Genomic DNA, 19,608 nt, shown 5'->3' with positions numbered 1-19,608 from the left:
TTATGGAGTCGCCACAGCTGAACTTTCTGATCCGCATGCCGATTTTTGGCTTGAGCCCTTTATAGTCCGGATACCCAGATGGTGCTTACTAGTGGAGATTCAAACCCGAGGCATCTGTGCCAAAGTCCACAATGCTAACCACTACACCACGGCGGGCTCATCCAATATAATATACATAATAAGAGAAAATAAGCCATTTAAGACACAAATGACTTGTACACGTGTGTGTTCCAGGACTAGGGGGAGACGTTGGGGGTTAAGAATTGAGTTTCAGCTTGGCGTGGGTTACAGCCCCAACAGTGGCCCCATTTAGGGATTATTGTGGTTGTTGTGAATGTCTATTGCTCGTGTCTCACTGAACATTACAATAACATTAATGACACTCCATCATCAGTGTGGAATACTACATACCTGCATTACAGCACGTCTTTGAATGACTCTGTGCTTGCCTTATATATACAGTTTGGGTATTTTCTGCTTGAAAATGTTTAATTTTGTAATAAAAAGGTGCATAAATATGCACATGTCTTTACTGATAGACATGAAACATCATGAAACAGCATGATTTATTCATACATTTTTTGAAAAACCTGTTAGTGAAGCTGCAAAATCACACTTTAATCACAATTCACGTGCAAAGCATACAGCAGACATCCACAGTGTCTACAAACAAAGAGTTAATACTGAGTACAGTTTAAATGAATCAAACATCCAAAAGTTGCAAACTGAAAAAAAAGGCACTAGGTCATCATCAATACAGAATGTATGCCAGTGTGAATTTGCGACTTGATATGCATACAGTTGCCATGGATACATGCACTGGTAAGACTAAAGACTGCAAAGAGGGTTACAAAGTACACATATCCAAAACACTCATCTGAAATCTGTAAAGGAGACATCTTGAAATGATAATGTCGACAGTAACATTAATTCTACTGCTCCAAAAACAATGGGAACATCTCGTCATGGCAGTGTAACTCCAGGTCAGTCCAACTGAAACAGCAATTGTTATTGACAATGGATTGAAAGTGAGTTCATGCAAACGGACAACAAATCATGATCTGATCACCTGAGTCCGCCCTGGTTAGTGTTTTTCGGTTAAAGTCGAAAATTTCCGCCAAAATCTTGCCTCTGTTCACATATGTTTTCCAGTTAGCGTACAATACGGAGCATGTCTTGTCATTGTCATGTCATTCAAACACCCCACGAGTATTGAAGCATTTTATCACAAAACATCCTTGTTAGCAGCTTGTTAACACATGGAAACAGGAACCCGATGTCAGCTTCGTCCCCCATCTATGAAGTCATCAGCACTTGAGCAACACATAACATGTTTTCCTAGTTTTGCAATTATAGTTTTTCATGTATAAATAATTCTAAATGCATGTAAATGGCCAATTATTTTTAACCAGACGTGAGACAAAGACCATGTAGCGGCAACATCGACACGGACAATCACCTTGGTGTTTTGCTGTGACTTATTTCTTGAATTGAGTTTTGTTTCTCACCTTCTTTATCAAAATGCTGGCACTTGTAACTTTCTTTGGCTCCATTTTGGCTTATCTTGTAGCCGTGATCAAAAAGTAGCAGACTTGAGGTGAGAAACACTATTGAATTCAAGGAAGAACTATGACAAACACAAAAGTGGTGTCTGTGATGATCTCGCTGCAATATTGAGTCCTGTCCAAACATCATCATAGAAGGCAAAGGTAACCTCAAATGTTCATTTATCCCTTTCATTCATCATTTATATGGATGTAGAATTGTCTTATGCATGTAAAACGATTATGGCAAAAATATAAAACATGCTTTCTGGCTTTTTATGATTGGGTTAGAGCCGGTAAGTAGATCGGGGGAAAGCCTAACGGTTGCGTGAGACCTCCCAAGAAAATCCCCAGATCCATGACCAGACCATATGCTGGTGCAGTAGGTTCCTTCTGGCGCATGGTAACATCCAACTGAGGCTGGATTATGTCAGCAGTTTCTGGAGGAGAAAAGTGTGACCGACATTGACTGATCCACCTGTTCCCCGGACCTGAATCCAACTGGGGAGCTCAGCTACTGTGCTGCACCAAAGACTGACACCCCAGGTGGCCGTCTGTCTTCTCGTGAGAAGCATGTTGCACATAGTCAAGGGAGTACGTACAAGCACCAAATTCATAAAAGCCTGTCATCTCATTTAATCGTGGCCTCCTCATTGTCTTTGTGATTATAAATTGGGACCTGAGCTATGTAACTTAAGTGGTCCCTTTATTTTGGGAGCTTGGTTAAGATAGTGCTAACATTGCTTGGAAAACACCAACATGCAACATCAATAGGGACACGGAATGATTGACATCACACGTCACATCCTCCCCATCGGCTGTCAGTCTTCTTATTGTGGCCTGTAGCCACAAAGCTGTGGCCTGTAGCTGGAGGATCCTGCTGATTGGCCATCTGCAGGTGTTGTCAGCTCAGAGTCTTCTTCCAAGGGACACAAATCCAGAGACAACAGCACCTCCTGCGGCTCCATCTCTAGCTGATTGCACGCTGAAGAGCTACCACTGTCTTGGTTCCATGCAGAGTGGAAGAGCTGGGACTGTCTGCTGCCCTCCTGCACTAAAATGTCCGGATTCTCCTCGGAGTCCAGTAGGGGCTGCGTGGACTCCGAGCGAGCAAAAATGACCTGCTGAGGTTGCACGCACGGGGTCTGCCCCTTGTAGCCACTAGAGGCCACCACTGAGGAGTACTGAACGGTGCTGGCTGTGGTATCGACGACGTCACCGCCCTCATCGCTGTCAGACACACTCTGACGAGGTGAAGACATGCAAGAAGAACCTCCGATACCGCTGCTGTGCTCTTCAGACAGGTACTTGTCCTTCTTGAGAGCCAGGTTAGTCTTGTCCTCCTCAAACACTGACTTTGCATCGTTTCCGTCCATGTCAAGCACACTGATGTCTGACAGGCAGTTCTCCTTTGGTGTCTCTGGCTGCAGAACACAAAGGACACATTCTGAATACATTCTGCAACATAATACACATGACCATAACAATAAACAATACCAATTTCATACAACAGCAATCCTGAGGTCATATTGCTCTGTTTCTACTGAGCTGTATGTGTGTTGTTTTTTTCCCATTTCTTTGTGTTTGTGTTAAGAGGTTTTGGCGTTTTTTCAAAAATATATTACTAAATGAATCATGCTATTTTGTGGTGAAACACTTCCAAAAATATGCAAATTTTAGTGACATTGTAAGAGCTTTTTACCAAAACGAAGCATTTTCAAAAATAAAAATGCCTAAATGAAGTAAAACAAAAATAATATAAGGCATTCAGGAGGCACATTCAAAGATGTTGCAATGATAGGAAGGGTTCTATAATGGTCACTAGGTGACACACAAGCACCAGACAGTGCATCAACGGTGACCCTACCCCCACCGGGTTCTGGTTGGATTTGAGTTACCGTTTATCCATTGTCGCCCTATGTAGTCCATCCATCCAACAAAGTTCAGCATCCGTGTATTTCGTGTTCATAACGGTTTGTGCTAAAAGGAATGTTGCAATCCCGTTTTTTAATAGTCAGACATGTTTACTTTCACTATCCCATCAGTAAATAACAGGTGACAGGTGACGGAAATGTTCCCAACAGTTGATAGCTAGCAAGCAGTTGCGTGCAATGATACCAACAGAGAGAGAATACAGCAGAGCGATTGACAGGTCTAAAGTGGGTCCACCAATGAACTGGAGCTGCGGTAAGTCACCGTTGATGCACTACATTGCCAATGGGAATGTCATACAACTTTTGTGTCAAAAAATCCCAACTATCGCATGACCTCAGGCATGATGGATACTTGATGGAGATAGTATTTACTTTCAAAGGATAATCAGGAGACCAGTTTCCAATGGTGCTCTCTCCAGGGTTCGGGATCCAAGGCCAAAAGTTCTTTATGATCCTGTGTGACATGACACAAATGACTGTGAATTAGTTTAATTCATCATTGAAAAACAAGCTTATGTCGTGAACAATATATCTTGATACAGCTGAAAAAAAAAGGTTAGCACTTCAGACTGAATTGTTGTTGCTTTAAGGGCGGAAAAACAGACACTGCTCTACGACTTACACATCTTTGTTGTAGATGCATAGCATCATGGTCGTGAGAACAACAAACAAAAAGCCAAGGCTCACTCCGACCACAATCATCTCCATCTCCCCCGGGGCTGAAAGAAAAGAGAAGGTAAGCATATCTAACAAAAGTAGCTAGCCTTTGATGACGGTACCTACTGTATGTTCTACTGCTAATTACTGAAGAACGGAAAAAGGTACAAACTTTTTTCTGATGAAAAAGAGGAGTCTAATCTTTCTCTTGGTAGGTTCCATGTTTATATAGTCATAGAACAAGAACAAGATCAGTGAAAATCATATAAAATTGCCAGTACAGAATAGGTTGGCTTTTGAAAAATGGCTGGGATTCATTCATTCATTTTCTACCGCTTATCCTCACAAGGGTTGCAAGAGGCGGGGTACACCCTGGACTAGTCGCCAGCCAGTCACAGGGCACATACGTATAGACAAACAACCATTCACACTCACATTCACATGTGAGGCCTGTGCGCTAACCACTCGGCCATGGCTGGGATTAAATGAGTTTAAAATAAAATATGTGACAAATTTGAGTTGAAAACTTTCCACACATTGGGTCATTAAGTGGAACGTGTCGGCAAAGCAATGAAGAATCACCATTTTAGACCATCTGCAAGGCCATACCCTCTCATCTAACATTTATGGATCCCACTCACCATATTTCAGAGTGATAAACGAGTGCTTTGTGCCATATGTGGAGCCTCCAACAGTGGACGCCCTGATCCAAGTGTCATACTTGGTGTTGCTGGTCAGTGATGTCAGAGTATATGAGGTGACGTTAGCTGGGACGTTGATTTCTGTAAATGAGGGAAAGACCATTTTAGACAGTTTTTCATGCAAATGAGTGACATATCTCGCTGATGCATGAATCTGCAAAATCTAAATCTAAGCCAGGGGTGTCCAAACTTTTTCCACCGAAGACCACAATCTGAAAAATGCAAGGATAGCAAGGACCACTCTGATCATTTGTAAAGCAACACATGTCGATATGCTAACAAGTTATAAGTATTTCAGGAAAAAAACGGCATCACAGCATTGTGATATAGGTGAAACGGTCTATTAATATCAACTTCAGTCTTTGCTCTTTTTTCACCCAATTTTTCAAATTTCAACCATAAATAGTCATTGTAAATGTTCTTCTCGTTTTCCCCTGACTTTTTGCCCCAATCTAACTTTTGTTTTGTTCCTCATAATATTTTAACTAAAAAAAAAAACAAACAAAACTCTATGCTAAAAAAATGACATTATATTTCATCATATTTTGAGTTTATTCTCATAAAATTGCAACTTTTCTTGTTCTTACAGTATTTATTTTGAATATTTTGGGTTTTTTTTTTATCCTGCAACTATTTCAGCTTTCTTCTTGTAAATTTTCTTCTAGTATAACAACTTCCCATAATTTCCATAATACTTTGACTTAACATAATATAACCTTTTCCTTTTGCAAAAATGTAAACTTCCTTTTTCTAATCTATAATTTAGTTAGAATGTGTTGCGGGCCAATACAAGAACAGCCGCGGGGCGCACTTTGGACACTCCATCTTCACAATACGCATACCATGTAGTTCATTCCCGCTTGAATAGAAAATTGTGTAGTCGATGATGAAGCCTCGTCGTTTATTGGGGGGTATCTCATTCCACACCAGTTCCGCCTCATTTCGCCCGGGTTTATCTTTCAGTCGAACAGAAGGTGCTTCCAAAGGAGCTGGGAAAGCAAGAGGACATCCAAATAATGAATATATCTATGAAAATACGTCAAACACATTTAACAATCGCAGTGACAATTTTCGATGGAAAGGAATTTAAGTAGCATTACGACAATGAGATGAATCACATAAAAAGGGTGAGATACATCTTTTGGTGGCTCGCTGAGAGTGAAGTGGATGTATGTGAGTGTGAGTGGATCAATGGCTTCCTGACAGTTGTCATCAGTCCAAGGTGTAGTCTACCTTCCACCCAAAGTTATCTTGAACAGGACAAGTGCTATGAAAAATGGATGGATAATTTTTGACATATGTGATTTTCCACAAAGCAGTATCCTTTGTTAGTTCAAACAATCCCCATTTTATTGCGTAATAATCCCTCACCCCTTCACGCTTGAATTTTGAGGCTTCAAAATGACCTCTTAGGACATCACTGATGATCATGCAGCCTTACCGCCTTCCTCAAGAAAAGCTTCCACTGTTGCTGGCTGGCCAGTCCATCCGGAGTATATTGGATACACAGATATCTTGTAGCAAATAAACTTATCAAAGCTGCCTGTATAGAGGAGTATATTATAATTATTGGAACAAAGTGAGCAAAAAATGTGACGATGACAAATTGATTTTAAAGACAAATCATGCTCATACAATACTCTTTTGCAAGGGTCAACTTACCTTTTAAGACAGTTTGTAGGGTGCTTCTGTTTTCCCTCTGCCAGTCCATGGAAACATCACTAATCCACTCAAGCACATATTCTGCAACATTTGGTTTGTTGGGGGCATTCCATTTTACCAACAGTTGTCCCCCTCGTGGCCACACCTTAAGTCCTTCCACTCGGCCGAGCTCTGAAATATATACCATAAAAGAAGTCTTACTGCCTTTGTCGTACCCAAACAATGGTAATTAATAAGAGAAGGGGAACATTATTGCAGCTTGGAGTAATCGATGCATTCCAAGAGTATTTTTTTATTGCACATGTTGATTCAAAATCGAAGAAGCCTGCTCCCCCTGCAAACTTGTCCCATATAGACAGGAAATAATGTATTCATGTTAGGTTTGCGGGGGAGGAGCAAGTCAGTGTAATGTATATTGGTACTTTGACACAAGAGCATAATTCAGGTCTCAAGAGACAAAACTCCAAAAATGCAACAAAATGTGTACCTGGAGAGCAGTGAAGCATTGAAGCACGTTCAAGGGCGAGAATGTGCGAAGAGTACAAAAAAATTGAAAAATGTTTGAAGATCTGACAGTTTGCCACCGGAGTACCCGGTGTATCCAGAGAAAACCCACACGTGCACGAGGAGAACATGCAAACTCCAAATGGAGATGGCAGAGGGTGGAATCGAATTCGTCTCTCCGAGCTATGTGGCCTGCACGCTAACCACTCGGCCAAACACTAAATTAATATATCTAATAATGATATATTATTATTATAATTATGATTAGGGGTGCTCCAATCGATCGGCCACTGATATCAGTGAAAATGCAAAGTATAAATTTCGGACGATATTTGCTTTAAAAAGGCAATCCCCTTGGCCAATCAGCATCACGCCATCAAAGAGGGAAAAATTCTGGCCCTTGGACAAATGTAGTTGATGATCCCTACTCTAAGTAACCAAATGCTAAAAAGCTTATCGAATAATCTATTCCGTTATATGATCTTTTACACTGTGGACAAGATCACTAACCATGAGTTTTCCCAGGGATTCCAAGTGATGCTTGAGGAGAAATCCCCACAGAATTGACAGCGGTGACGTACACTTTCACAGAGCGCTCTTCCGCCAGGGAAATCTCTTTCAAGACATTGAACGTCTGACGCGGGATGCTGTCTGCCACTGACGAGTTGACAGGGAAACGTTCCCAAGCCGCACTTCCATTCCCAACGTTTCCTTTTTGGGTTTGAATCTTGATGTTGAAACTTGTTATCCTTCCATTGGAAAATACGGGATCCTGTCCGGGCAAAGTAACAAATTGCATGTCACAATCGAAAAACCCTCTAGGTGCGGTTAGTACCACTTTGGTCCGACTGTGTATCCATTTATTTCAATAATAATACATCTGCCAACCGTAGATGTACACTTCACTACTTATGTAGATGTGCTATCATATTCCAACAAACGTCAGCCTGTTTTAATGTCAAGGGAATATTCTAAAAAAAAACTCAATGCAGTTTTTATTTTGTAAGACCTTAGGAACACATTTTGAATTATGTACTTATGTACACAACCACTGGGTGGTATTGTGTGTGTCCAAATCTTTACTGTATATTTTTTTATGTTTCAGCTCTGATCAGGATTTCTATCTTTGGGGTACTTGAAGGCCATGTGGTGTACCAGGTGAAGATAAGAGATATAAATCATCCCAAGGAGCATATCATCAACTACATTACAAGCAAAACTTCAACTGTGCTGATGTATGTGTTTTCAAAGCAATGGCAATTATATAGAGCACATTATGTCAATAAAAACAGTTGTCCATTATTTTTCCTATGTATGGATATGTGGGGCTGACTGTGTACTAAATCCAAAACACACTCCATGTCATGATTGTGAAACTTACCTTACAAATAAACTTCACTTGACGCTCATTTGTGCCTTCACCTTCTGTGATTATTCTCCATAAATCAGGTTTACTCGTTGGTCCTATAGGAAAGGAAAAACACATTTCCTCACTTATGCTTCCTCATCACCCCAAAATTGAGGTGGTGCATCTGTTTTTAAAAACACTTCACCTCCCATGAAATGTGCAAAGGGATAAAGGTGAGTACATAAGATGCAAGCATCATGTCATTTCTCTCTAGAGCTGCGAACTATTCATGCTGTACTTGAAAATAAAATACTTCTTACTGTTGCACTTGCAACCTCTGAAAAAGAAACAGTGTAAACCACCAATGGTTCAAATAAATTATTAAGGGCCCAAAATTTAGTACCACACGGTCTTGACATATTCTCATGTACCAGAACCTTTGGTTGCAAAATACTCTGAAGCATCATCTACGATACTCACGGTCTTCAGGAGTTTTCTTGGTAACAGCGGTACTCCAGTCACTCCAATATCCGTAGCCCTCTCTAGTATGTCTACAGCGCACTTGAGTGATATACACTGTGTCAGGCTGGAGCTTTTGGAGTCTGTAGGACTCAACAATGTCTTCATCAACAGTCACAACCGGTACCTAAATCACACACAGTCGTATTAGCGAAATAAACAGTTGATAACCAGTTGAACGACAGATGATTCGCCAGAATTCCTGCCACTAGCAACAGTTTCAGACTCTCCAGGATTTCTTGTAATATTTTGCAATTCAAAGCATTTTTTATTTCACAGTTTCGGCTTTTCCTCTTCAGAGTTAGCGAGAGTTAGCGAGACAACCGCATGAATGGTTTTGGCTTAAGTTTTTACGCAGGTTGCCCTTCCTGACGCAACCCTGGCCAGGAATGGAACAATGCCCTCTGCGATTTTGTCCGATCGTCATGGTTTTTGATCGTTGAATTTGTCCCTGAGTATCGCTCAAATGCACTTGTCAAGCATCTAATCACGTGTATCCCCGTATAGCTCACCCACGTCCTTAATGCCTTGGTCACATTCATGTTGGGGTGTGACATAATCTGACTCAATATCTGAAATTTAGCAACAAAAACCACCGCTATACAGCCCTCTCAGCCCTTCCCCGATGTTGCCAGGTAAAGTGGGGGTAAACAATGTGCAATGTGTTGGAATATAAGTGGATGTTTAGGATAGACAAGCACTTTCCAAGTGTAAAACGGAGAATATCTGCAACTTGTGGACGACACAGCAGACATTGGTCAATAAGGGAGCCTTTGATGTGTTTGTTTTACAAAGTATACACACATTTGTGTGAATTGGTCACGTGTACAAATTAGACTGTAGGTAAGTGTTGGTTAAGAGATTTACATAAATACCATCAATACAAAATACATTGAATATTACCTCTATCTCACCCCTCAACCATTTCTATTACAGTCCATTTTTCCAAGGGATAATACCAGAAATGAAGCCTGGATCATCTGGTATCCCAAGTGTCATTCTATAGTAATGTCCCTTGAGTACATTTGCATTTTTATCCATCTTCAGCATAAATGATCTGTTCTGTGAAAGCTGTTGTGGTATTTTTCCTCATGTGAAGGCTTATCATTTGAAGTCTTTTCCCTTACAAAAATACAGGTGGTTTAATTGAGTCCATTTTCTTGTCTTTTTGTTCTTTATATTTCTTCACTCACGGTTTATTATTTGTATAATTTCCCAATTATAATTATACTGAGGGAAAATCACAACCTTTTACTAAAACTTAAATTATTACTTTTCATTTCATCATCAGTTCCTTTTTTAAATTTTAGCACCTAAAAACACACAGCTTCCATTGCAACTTTTGCCAAAAAACTCCATATCTCTAAATCCACAATCTAAAAAAAAAGGCCTGCAAATTCCTGGAGGGACTGAATGTTACACAATAGAAAACAAATCCACTTACTTTTATCCAATTGAGAGATCCGTTGACGCAATACCTGATTTCGTATTTTAGTCTTAAATAATATGGTTGAATTGGGTGTTTCCACTTGATGAGAAGGGAGGGAGGGAATTTCTCTTCTGACAAGACCTGGACATCAGCTGGAGGGTTTGTTTTAACTGGAAAAAAAGACAATCATAGTAATCCAGTACCGATCTTGCAAGACCGTAATATAAAAGTCATTTTACATAACACAAAAACGCAACACTTCTGCTTTGGCTGCCATTATTCTTGAGGTGGGGCTCGTCCAAGCTAGGATAAGGAATTAACTTATCCATGATCCATTTAGAGCTGAACTCATTCATGGAAAATCGATTACCACATTAATCGACAAATATTTTCAGCCTTTCAAATGTGAATTTTCTCTTTATGATTTTAGATGATGTGCAATCATGAGATCACTTATTACATAATTTACAGTCTCCCATATACTTTACAGTATTTTTTCATTGTACTGTTCTTACAAGTAAAGTTAAAATTCTCATCTTCTTCTCATAGACCCAATCTGGTGCATCGTCTTGATTCATGACCTGAGTGTCTCGTGATAACAGAAGAGAATAATTTTTTTTTTTTGATCGGACGTTCAAAAATAGGCGAAAAATACGAGAACGTGAGGACGGCACAATATGCACTTATGTCAATAATGCCAAAAGACATATTTAAAGTGATCAACAGCGAAACTACTCATGACTGAATCCATTTTGACACTTTTCTTTCAATTGTAAAGCGTTTTACAGCCTTTTTAATTTTCTGCTCAATTTCAGCAAATTTCAGCAATACATCATGCAAAGCACTACTGTCCTACTGTACTTTCTAATGTACAGTATTTGTACTTGCGATTGAACTATAAGCTATCTTACCAAACGAAGAAGCCTCTTTTGTGAAATGTTCAGATGCGACAGTTCCCAACGGATTGTGGGCCACTACCCAAATCTCCAGCTCCAGATGAGCAGGGAAGTCCATTGTCACTTGAGCGCTATTTTCTTCTGTTGACACACTGTAGGCACCACTGCTATAGAAAACAAAAACACTTAGACGTATCAATACACTGGCCATGAAATGCCATATAAAACGTTTTCTATTTGTATTAAAAATATTTGCTTTGGGGGGAAATACAATACAAGAACAATGCATTGATGTAAATGTTATGATGCTGCTGCTAAGATCCTTTACCTTGACCATGATCACATCATGATAACAAGTGGAATCTCATGTAAACGTACTCACTGGATGGCTTTAACATGCAGAGTATAGTTTGTTGGCATTTCCTTGCTCTGGTATCCTGATGTTTCCCACCAACACTTGAAGTTGTTTGAGATATAAACCTCCCCTTGAAGTACCATGCAGGTTATATTCTCAGGTTTGTTTGGAGGATCTGAAATTGGGATGGACAAAAACATATGATACAAGTATATAATACACAATAATACATTATAATACATTTTTTTCCACATTATTGTATTTATTTGTTTGTGTAACCGCTGCACACAAAAACATGAATACCTACCAATTGTTTTCAGACAAATACAGTAATCCCTCATGACTTGGTGCTCCAAATTTGGCAGCTTCACTCTATCAAGGTTTTTCAAAAATATATTAATGACTAAATCATGCTGTTTCGTGGCTCAATATGGCCTATGATTAGCCAAAAGATAGTCATGTTTAAGCAAGTTTTACTTTTTTCTGCATAAATTGAGCATTTTCATAAATAAAAATGGCTACATGAACTAAAATACAAATATAAGGCATTTAGACAACGCATTCAACAACATTGTGATGATAGAGTATAGATGTAGTATAGTACATAGTATTCTACACCAGTCACTAGGTGTCAGTAATGTTACTGTAATGTGTGGACACACAAGCACCAGACTTGGTCGCCGGAAATCAAAAGGCTTTTATTGCAGGTTTGAATTATCAAACAACAGGCACAGGAATGCCTAACACTACTACTACGGAATCCTACTTTGAGGGAAAGTCACTAATCACGGTTGGGTCTGTAATCAATTAAACGCGGGATTACTATACATCATATGGCGGCGATGTTATTAAAGCTCACATTTTGATCCAGTAAGTCGGATTAACGACTAACTTCTCAACAAAACACACACTGTAACTTGAGGGTGTGTGTCCAATTATCACAAAATGTGGCATACACCTTTAAGGGACTGAGCACAAATCTGTTTATGTAAAATTTCAACCCTGCTTTTAAGTGTTGCCCATAAGTGTTCAATATTGTGTAGGTTGGGGCTCTGGGAAAGCCATTCCAGAAGCTTAATGTTAGCTTGCTTTATCCATTATTAGGATTGATTTGTTTGACCACAATGACAGGAAGTATGGAGGAGTCAAGGTGAGGATTTCAGAACTAGGAACACTGTGCCAACTGTCAAGCATAGTGGTGGTAGCATCCTCTCTGGGGCTGTTTTGCTGTTAATGGTATTCATGCACTGCACAAAGTGGCTCAGGAAATAAAGGAGGAGGATGCCCTCCATACTCTTAAAAGCAGCCTAAAAGCAACAGCGAGATGGTTAGTTATATGTTACATTATCGAGGTATAGTGATGATAAAATCAATCTTGGTTAATGGACGCTGCCATCACATGTGTTAATGACCGTAGATAGCGCCTTGTTGAACGCCTTTTGTTTTGCTTTGAACACATCAGCTGCAAAGCAAGAAGCTAGGCTAAAGTAATGTTGCCAAATGACAAACATTAAGTGAGAAAAAATGTAAGGATTTAAGATAACTTACAGCCTTTGGTTAGAGGGATCCCGTGAATAAATTTGCCCTTGTGCTTGAAAACGTAGGGTGATTTCTTGTTGCAGTAGCAAAATAACCATTCTGGCTTTTCACCGGTGACAAGGATAGTGACACTAAGTGCTGTTTCGTTGATCTTAGTGTACTGATTCTTAGGGATCATCCGCTGAGAAATATTCCAGAAGAGATCATCTGCAGTTGCTTCAATCGTGTCAACAATCACACATGTGGCAGTGAAATTAGTTCCGATCTGAATCACTGGAGACTGTGGCGTTATTACCAAATGGCTGGCAATTTCTGAAAGACAAATAGAGTGGAACCTCGGTTAGCTTGGTGAGCGTGTTTTAAATAACTGAGTATGAAGTCCATGGTGCTGCTGTATGTGTTCCATCAACAAAGATGTCTTGTCAACAAAAGACTTCCACCATAACCTTTGTAAAGAACACAAATATAATAGTTTTAAACTACTGAAGACAATCTTGATCATGATGAAGCTGCAGGACAGACGCAGTTAAGTGGGACCACAATGGAACATCACTGATGGCCTCCAAACCTTCTCCTTTGTCTTCCTGCACCTCCCCATCATTTCACCTGCCCTCCAACTTGATACAGTGTAGGATGCTACATTGTTTTACTGCATCATATGCAGTCATACATGGCATCAAATAATACATATAGTTAAACTTGTGTTGTTGCTGATGAGTGTTGTACAAATGAACGGACTAACCAGAAATAATATGGTAATTGTAATGATTTTATTTCATTTGAACATGCATCAGATTACAATTGAGTGCATCACATAATCAGTTCACAGTTCCACATGTCCAAAAGGAGTAGGAAGAAGCAAAGCTTATTAAATCCTACCCCTCCATCTGGTACTTTTACAATCAGTAACTGTTACATTTGTTCACTTCCTGCTTTCCTAATATAATTTAAGTGTTTTTTTAATAACTTTTTATTTTATTTTATTTATTTATTTTTTGGTCACGTACAAGTATGAGATGATATGACCATCCAATGACATAATGTGTACCATAGTAAGTGTCAATATAGTGGTATATATAGCACATCATGACTGGTTCAAGACTCTTCATCCTTGTATTTAGCAAACATCAACTGCTTGTATTGTTTCTTGAATTGGAAAATTGGGGGACTGTCCGGATCTGGGGCGTGGATGGGGTGGTAGTGGTCACCTGCATCCCGGGGGAGGACCGGGATATTGAGTCTGAATGGGCCATATTCCGTGCCTCCATTACTGAGGCAGCTGACAGGAGCTGCGGCCGCAAGGCGGTCGGTGCTCGCCGTGGCGGCAGGCCCCGAACCCGATGGTGGACACCAGAGGTCAGGCCCACCGTCACGCTGAAGAAGGAGTCCTATCGAGCTCCGGGAACAGCTGACAGGTACCGTCAGGCCAAACGGCTCGCGGCTTCGGCGGTTTGTTGAGGCAAAAACTCGGGTGTGGGAGGAATTCGGTGAGGCCATGAGGCACGACTTTCGGTCGGCCTCGACGAGGTTCTGGCAAGCCGTCCGGCGCCTCAGAAAAGGGAAGCAGTGCCCAGTCCACACTGTTTACAGTGGAGATGGGGGCCTGCTGACCTCGACTGGGGATGTAGTCGGACGGTGGAAGGAATAATTTCCTCAAGGCTCTGGATGTTGAGGAACTGTCTTGGCTGGCACGTCTCTTCAACATTGCGTGGAAGTCGGGAACAGTACCTTTGGATTGGCAGACCGGGGTGGTGGTCCCCCTTTTCAAGAAGGGCGACCGGAGGGTGTGTTCCAACTACAGGGGGATCACACTCCTCAGCCTCCCTGGGAAAGTCTATTCCAGGGTGCTGGAGAGAAGGGTACGACCGTTGGTCGAACCTTTGTTACAAAATGTCCAAAGCGGTTTTCATCCTGGTCATGGAACACTGGACCAGCTCTACACCCACACGAGGGTGCTTGAGGGTGCATGGGAGTTTACCCAACCAGTTCGGGGGACTTAGAATCTCATCTCTGCTATTTGCAGATGATGTGGTTCTTATGGCCTCTTCGGGCTGTGACCTTCAGCGTTTACTGGGACGGTTTGCATCTGAGTGTGAAGCGTCTGGGATGAGACTCAGTACCTCCAAATCAGAGGCCATGGTTCTCAGTCGGAAAAGGGTGGAGTGCTCCCTCTGGGTTGGGAATGAGGTCCTGCCCCAGGTGGAGGAGTTTAAGTATCTCGGGGTCTTGTTCACAAGTGAGGGAAGGTGGGAGCGTGAGGTCAACAGACAGATCGATGCAGCCTCAGCAGTAATGTGGTCGCTGTACCGGACCGTCGTGGTTAAAAGAGAGCTGAGCCGGAGGGCAAAGCTCTCAATTTACCGGTGGATCTATGTTCCCACCCTCACCTATGGTCATGAGCTTTGGGTGATGACCGAAAGAATGAGATTGCGGATACAGGCGGCTGAAATGAGTTTCCTCCGTAGGGTAGCTGGACTCACCCTAAGAGATAGGATGAGGAGCTCAGCCATCCGGGAGGGGCTCAGAGTAGAGCCGCTTCTACTTCACATCGAGAGGAGTCAGTTGAGGTGGCTCGGGCATCTAGTCCGGAAGCCTCCCAGACGCCTCCCTGGTGAGGTGTTCCAGGCATGCCCAGCCGGGAAAAGGCCCCGGCGCAGACCTTGGACAGGCTGGAGGGATTATGTCTCACAGCTGGCCTGGGAACGCCGTGGTGTCCTCCCGGTGGAGCTGGAGGAGGTGGCCCGGGACCGGGAAGTCTGGGCTTCCCTACTGAGACTGCTGCCCCCGCGACCCGGACCCGAATAAGCGGAGGAAAATGGATGGATGGATGGATGGATGGATAAAATAATTAAAAAAAGAAACAATACCACCAGTTGATGTTTACAAAGTACAAGGAAGAACACTCTTGAACCACTGTGTACATACAATGCTAGGTCCAACCCCTCTTACACTTACTCTTCATTTCTTGGGACTTCTTGAAGTAGGACATGGTTGGTCGTCATCATGTCGACTATTAACCCTTTCATCTGTTATAATTATATATACATTAGACTTTATTTGTTTTTTATGTAATTTATTTACAGTGATTATAAACCTTGACTCTGATTGTACGCCAATGTTACACTGCCTTATCATTTTCATACGTACATTTTGAATACAGGAAGTGAACATATTGTAATTGTATTGTAATGGATGTGAAACAGGTAGGGGGTAGGATTAAATTAGCTTTGCGTCTTCCTACTCCTTTTTGGACATCTGGAACTGTGAATTGTACTATGTCATGTATTCCAATGTAACTTGCATGCACGTTCAAAATAAATTAAACCACAGGTACACAGGTTACTTGGCCTGTCAAAATAACAACATTTTGCTGGACGATATTTTGCATGGTAGCCACACAGCCAGAAGACCTGTGTTCGATTCCACCCACTGGCATCTTTGTGTGGAGTTTGCATGTTCTCCCCGTTTTCTCCGGGTACTCCGGTTTCTCCCACTTTCCAAAAACATGCTATGTTAATTGCCGACTTCATTTGTCCATAGGTATGAATGTAAGTGTGGTGTGAATGCTTGTTTGTCTATATGTGCTCTGTGATTGGCTGGTGATCAGTCCAGGCTGTACCCTGCCTCTCGCCCGAAAACAACTGGGATAGTCTCCAGCATGCCGCGGCCCCCGTGAGGATGAGAGGTACAGAAAATGTATGGATAGCTGTCCGATTAATTATTTTTCTGATAAATTATTATTGTCAACATTATTTTGAAACCATGTTTTCATTAAAGTAGGATTGTGAATGATGGCCACATTTTTTTAAAAAGTGTAATTCCCCTTCAAACTGTTTTTTGTGTTTTAGTTAATTTACAACACTTTTATGCTTGGAAGTGTCTCGTTTAAGTCATATCGTTTAAGTCATTATGACATAACATTTGCTTAAATATACACTTTTTTGACTAATAACAAGTAAGCAACTACGATCTTTTTTAAAAACCGCTATAGTCATATTATTTTTCAACATTTTTACACATTTCTTCACACGTGTTATATGTACAACTTGCGTGTTAACGCTTCACAAACATTGGCAACAGTATGCTAACATCATGTCACAAACACTGACTAGTTTTTGTTGTTGCTGTTGCGAGTTCAACCATAACAGCTTATAAATAAATACACCACCATAGAAACTGGAGCGTTACATACCTTTTGAGGCAGAAGAAGCAGAAGCCAGAAAGGCGAGCACCAAGAGTTGGAGCCTTCTCTGAGACATTATCACTGGCAGAGAACATATTCATTGTCACACAATGTACCCAAAGTGTACAAGAGTTGTGCATGGAGTCCTAGTGCTAACTAAAAATATTCCGGACAGAATGTTCCTGGCCGCGTAGCGTAATGCTATAGTTATAACCATGAGTCGCTAACGACACTGATTTTTATACCAGTACTAATGTAATGTTGGTGGTAGGTTAACAAATTAGCAATATTGCACCATGTAATGTGAGTCATCGCATAATAAGTGCAGTCAGCTCACATTTGTCTCACCATCCCAGCCAACGCCATATTGTTTTCGTAGTCTGACAAAACAAGTATTATTACTTACCTAAATTGGGTCAGCATTAGTCGATGTACATTTTCTCTCTATCGTTAAAATTCCATTGAGGAAAAAGAGAGTAAAAGAAGTTAAATAGGTAATATCTTCTGAGCCAAGGCCGTTCCACAGCCCGTGTCGGACCTCCCACTTCCCGTCAGGGAAGCTGTGTTGTAATAGCAGACTGTCTTGCTGCGCCAAACGTAAATCTCAAAACATACGGATTGACCTAGCAAGGCTTAGGATGTTACTTGCTTGCTCGCTGACAGTTTATGAATCTGCTCATGGCACAATTGAGCTAGAATACCTTGTGATTTGTCCAAAGACGTGTCTGTCAAATATATGTAACCAATCTTATTTGCTACTTTACTCGCCATGCTTTCCGTGCAAGTCATTTCCAGTAATCCCAACCCCTTGTTCCAATCGGGGGTGGGCGATTCTGCACATTTCTGTATCGCTCCGGGCCAGTTCAGTCCTGACTTACAGATGCAGATGTATATGGGATAAATGAACACTTAAGGTTACTTAAACTTAACAAATACATAAATTATCATCTTACATACGTATCTTTTATTTCACTCTGATGGCATAAATCGATTTAATTTAAATAAACTTAATGTCATGATCTGGACATGCTTTGGTCTGCTGCCGTCTGTTGTCTCTTTTCTGTCCTGCAGCAGACTCCTGCCTTGTTCTCCTGGTCTGCACAATTGTTGCCCATCAGCCATTAGGCCAGTGATTTTCAACCACTGTGCTGCGGCACACTTGAGAAACCGTCAGGTGTGCTGTGAGGAATTATCCAATATCACTTTTTATAATTAACATTTATTAATCATCATTTGCAAATATTATGTCAATAGCCATTATGTCAATAGTATACATGGACGCAAATATTCCAATTGCATTTGGTTTATTTACTCAAACGGAAAGAATTGAACAGGGATGGAATATTCCTTTCCCCAATCCAATTAAGGTATCTTGTGCCCGCTCAAACGGAAGTTTGTCAGGGTGCGTTCTTCTTCGTGGTGTTTTTCTTCTTCTGTTGTTTATTGTCGGTTGGTAAGCAGCTTTCCTATGCATGACCGCCATGTGTGAAACAGAATCTAAACCTTTCTATACTTTATTCACAAGTGCAGTTTTATTAAAAAAGAAAATATATATCTATATAAAACATGTCCTGAGTTTAATTATAAAATATTAGCAAGATTGAATTTGATCTTTTCCTGTTTAAATTTATCCCGGGTGTGTTCTTTCAGCGCATGCTCAGATATGACGTAACACGCAGATCCAGACGTTCTTCAGTTTTAAAAATGGAGGCCAGCAATCGGCACTGGACTAAGAAATGTTTGTTTTTGATTCAAACTAAATTTCAAGACTGGACAGACGAAAAACTGGCAATACGGAGTTATTCCAATAAGTAAAGAATAACTCGGGGAAGTCGGTATCACGTGATGTTGATGTTTACGTTTTACTGGGCATGCCCCATTGACTATTCTGTTTGATTTTCACGGCACATGTAGACAAGATATTGGAATATTCCTTTCTATGGATACCATTGTTTCCCGAAAGGTCATTCGGAAAGAGAAAAACTGGTCATATAAAAACGTGGCTACTGTGGAGTGTCTGTGGTGTAAATGTAATATTGGTCCGTGTGGCAACACCTACCTTGTTCCTCCGATAGACTTATTGATGCACGTGTGAGGTCGTGGTGACATTTTGTAACATTTTTGGTTAGCGGTGTGCCACAAGATTTTTCCAATGTAAAAAACGTGCTGTGGCTCAAAAAAGGTTGAAAAACACTGCATTAGGGCACTTCCATTGTTCCCTTCAGATCGTTTACCTCGTCCTGCCTGGACATTGCATGCAGCATTTTGCTCCTGACCTTTTGCCTCTCTGCCTCATTCATTCATTCATTCATTCATTTTCTACCGCTTATCCTCACG

The 19,608-nt window shown here is 41.0% G+C and overlaps 1 protein-coding gene across 2 annotated transcripts; it reads right to left on the bottom strand.

Annotated features, from left to right (window-relative positions):
• Window positions 1-552: 552 nt before the first annotated feature.
• Window positions 553-17,846, bottom strand: il6st (interleukin 6 cytokine family signal transduce). 2 transcript variants are annotated; one of them, XM_058059873.1, is made up of 16 exons: window positions 17,678-17,846; window positions 17,281-17,352; window positions 13,098-13,400; window positions 11,577-11,724; window positions 11,210-11,361; window positions 10,314-10,468; window positions 8,831-8,996; window positions 8,384-8,466; window positions 7,513-7,774; window positions 6,499-6,669; window positions 6,278-6,379; window positions 5,679-5,825; window positions 4,777-4,917; window positions 4,101-4,197; window positions 3,851-3,932; window positions 553-2,968 (listed from the first exon to the last, which is right to left on the bottom strand). In XM_058059873.1, exons 2-16 carry the CDS (start codon window positions 17,345-17,347, stop codon window positions 2,375-2,377), a joined length of 2,670 nt encoding a protein of 889 aa, XP_057915856.1. In that variant the 5' UTR covers window positions 17,348-17,352; window positions 17,678-17,846; the 3' UTR covers window positions 553-2,374. The 2 variants fall into 2 exon arrangements, with proteins under 2 accessions (XP_057915856.1, XP_057915865.1); XM_058059882.1 differs by having other exon boundaries at window positions 11,210-11,358.
• Window positions 17,847-19,608: the final 1,762 nt, after the last annotated feature.

This window comes from Doryrhamphus excisus, chromosome 2 (genome assembly GCF_030265055.1).
Source record: "Doryrhamphus excisus isolate RoL2022-K1 chromosome 2, RoL_Dexc_1.0, whole genome shotgun sequence".
NCBI classification, from domain to species: domain Eukaryota; kingdom Metazoa; phylum Chordata; class Actinopteri; order Syngnathiformes; family Syngnathidae; genus Doryrhamphus; species Doryrhamphus excisus.
This window is presented reverse-complemented; position numbering and strand designations above follow the sequence as displayed.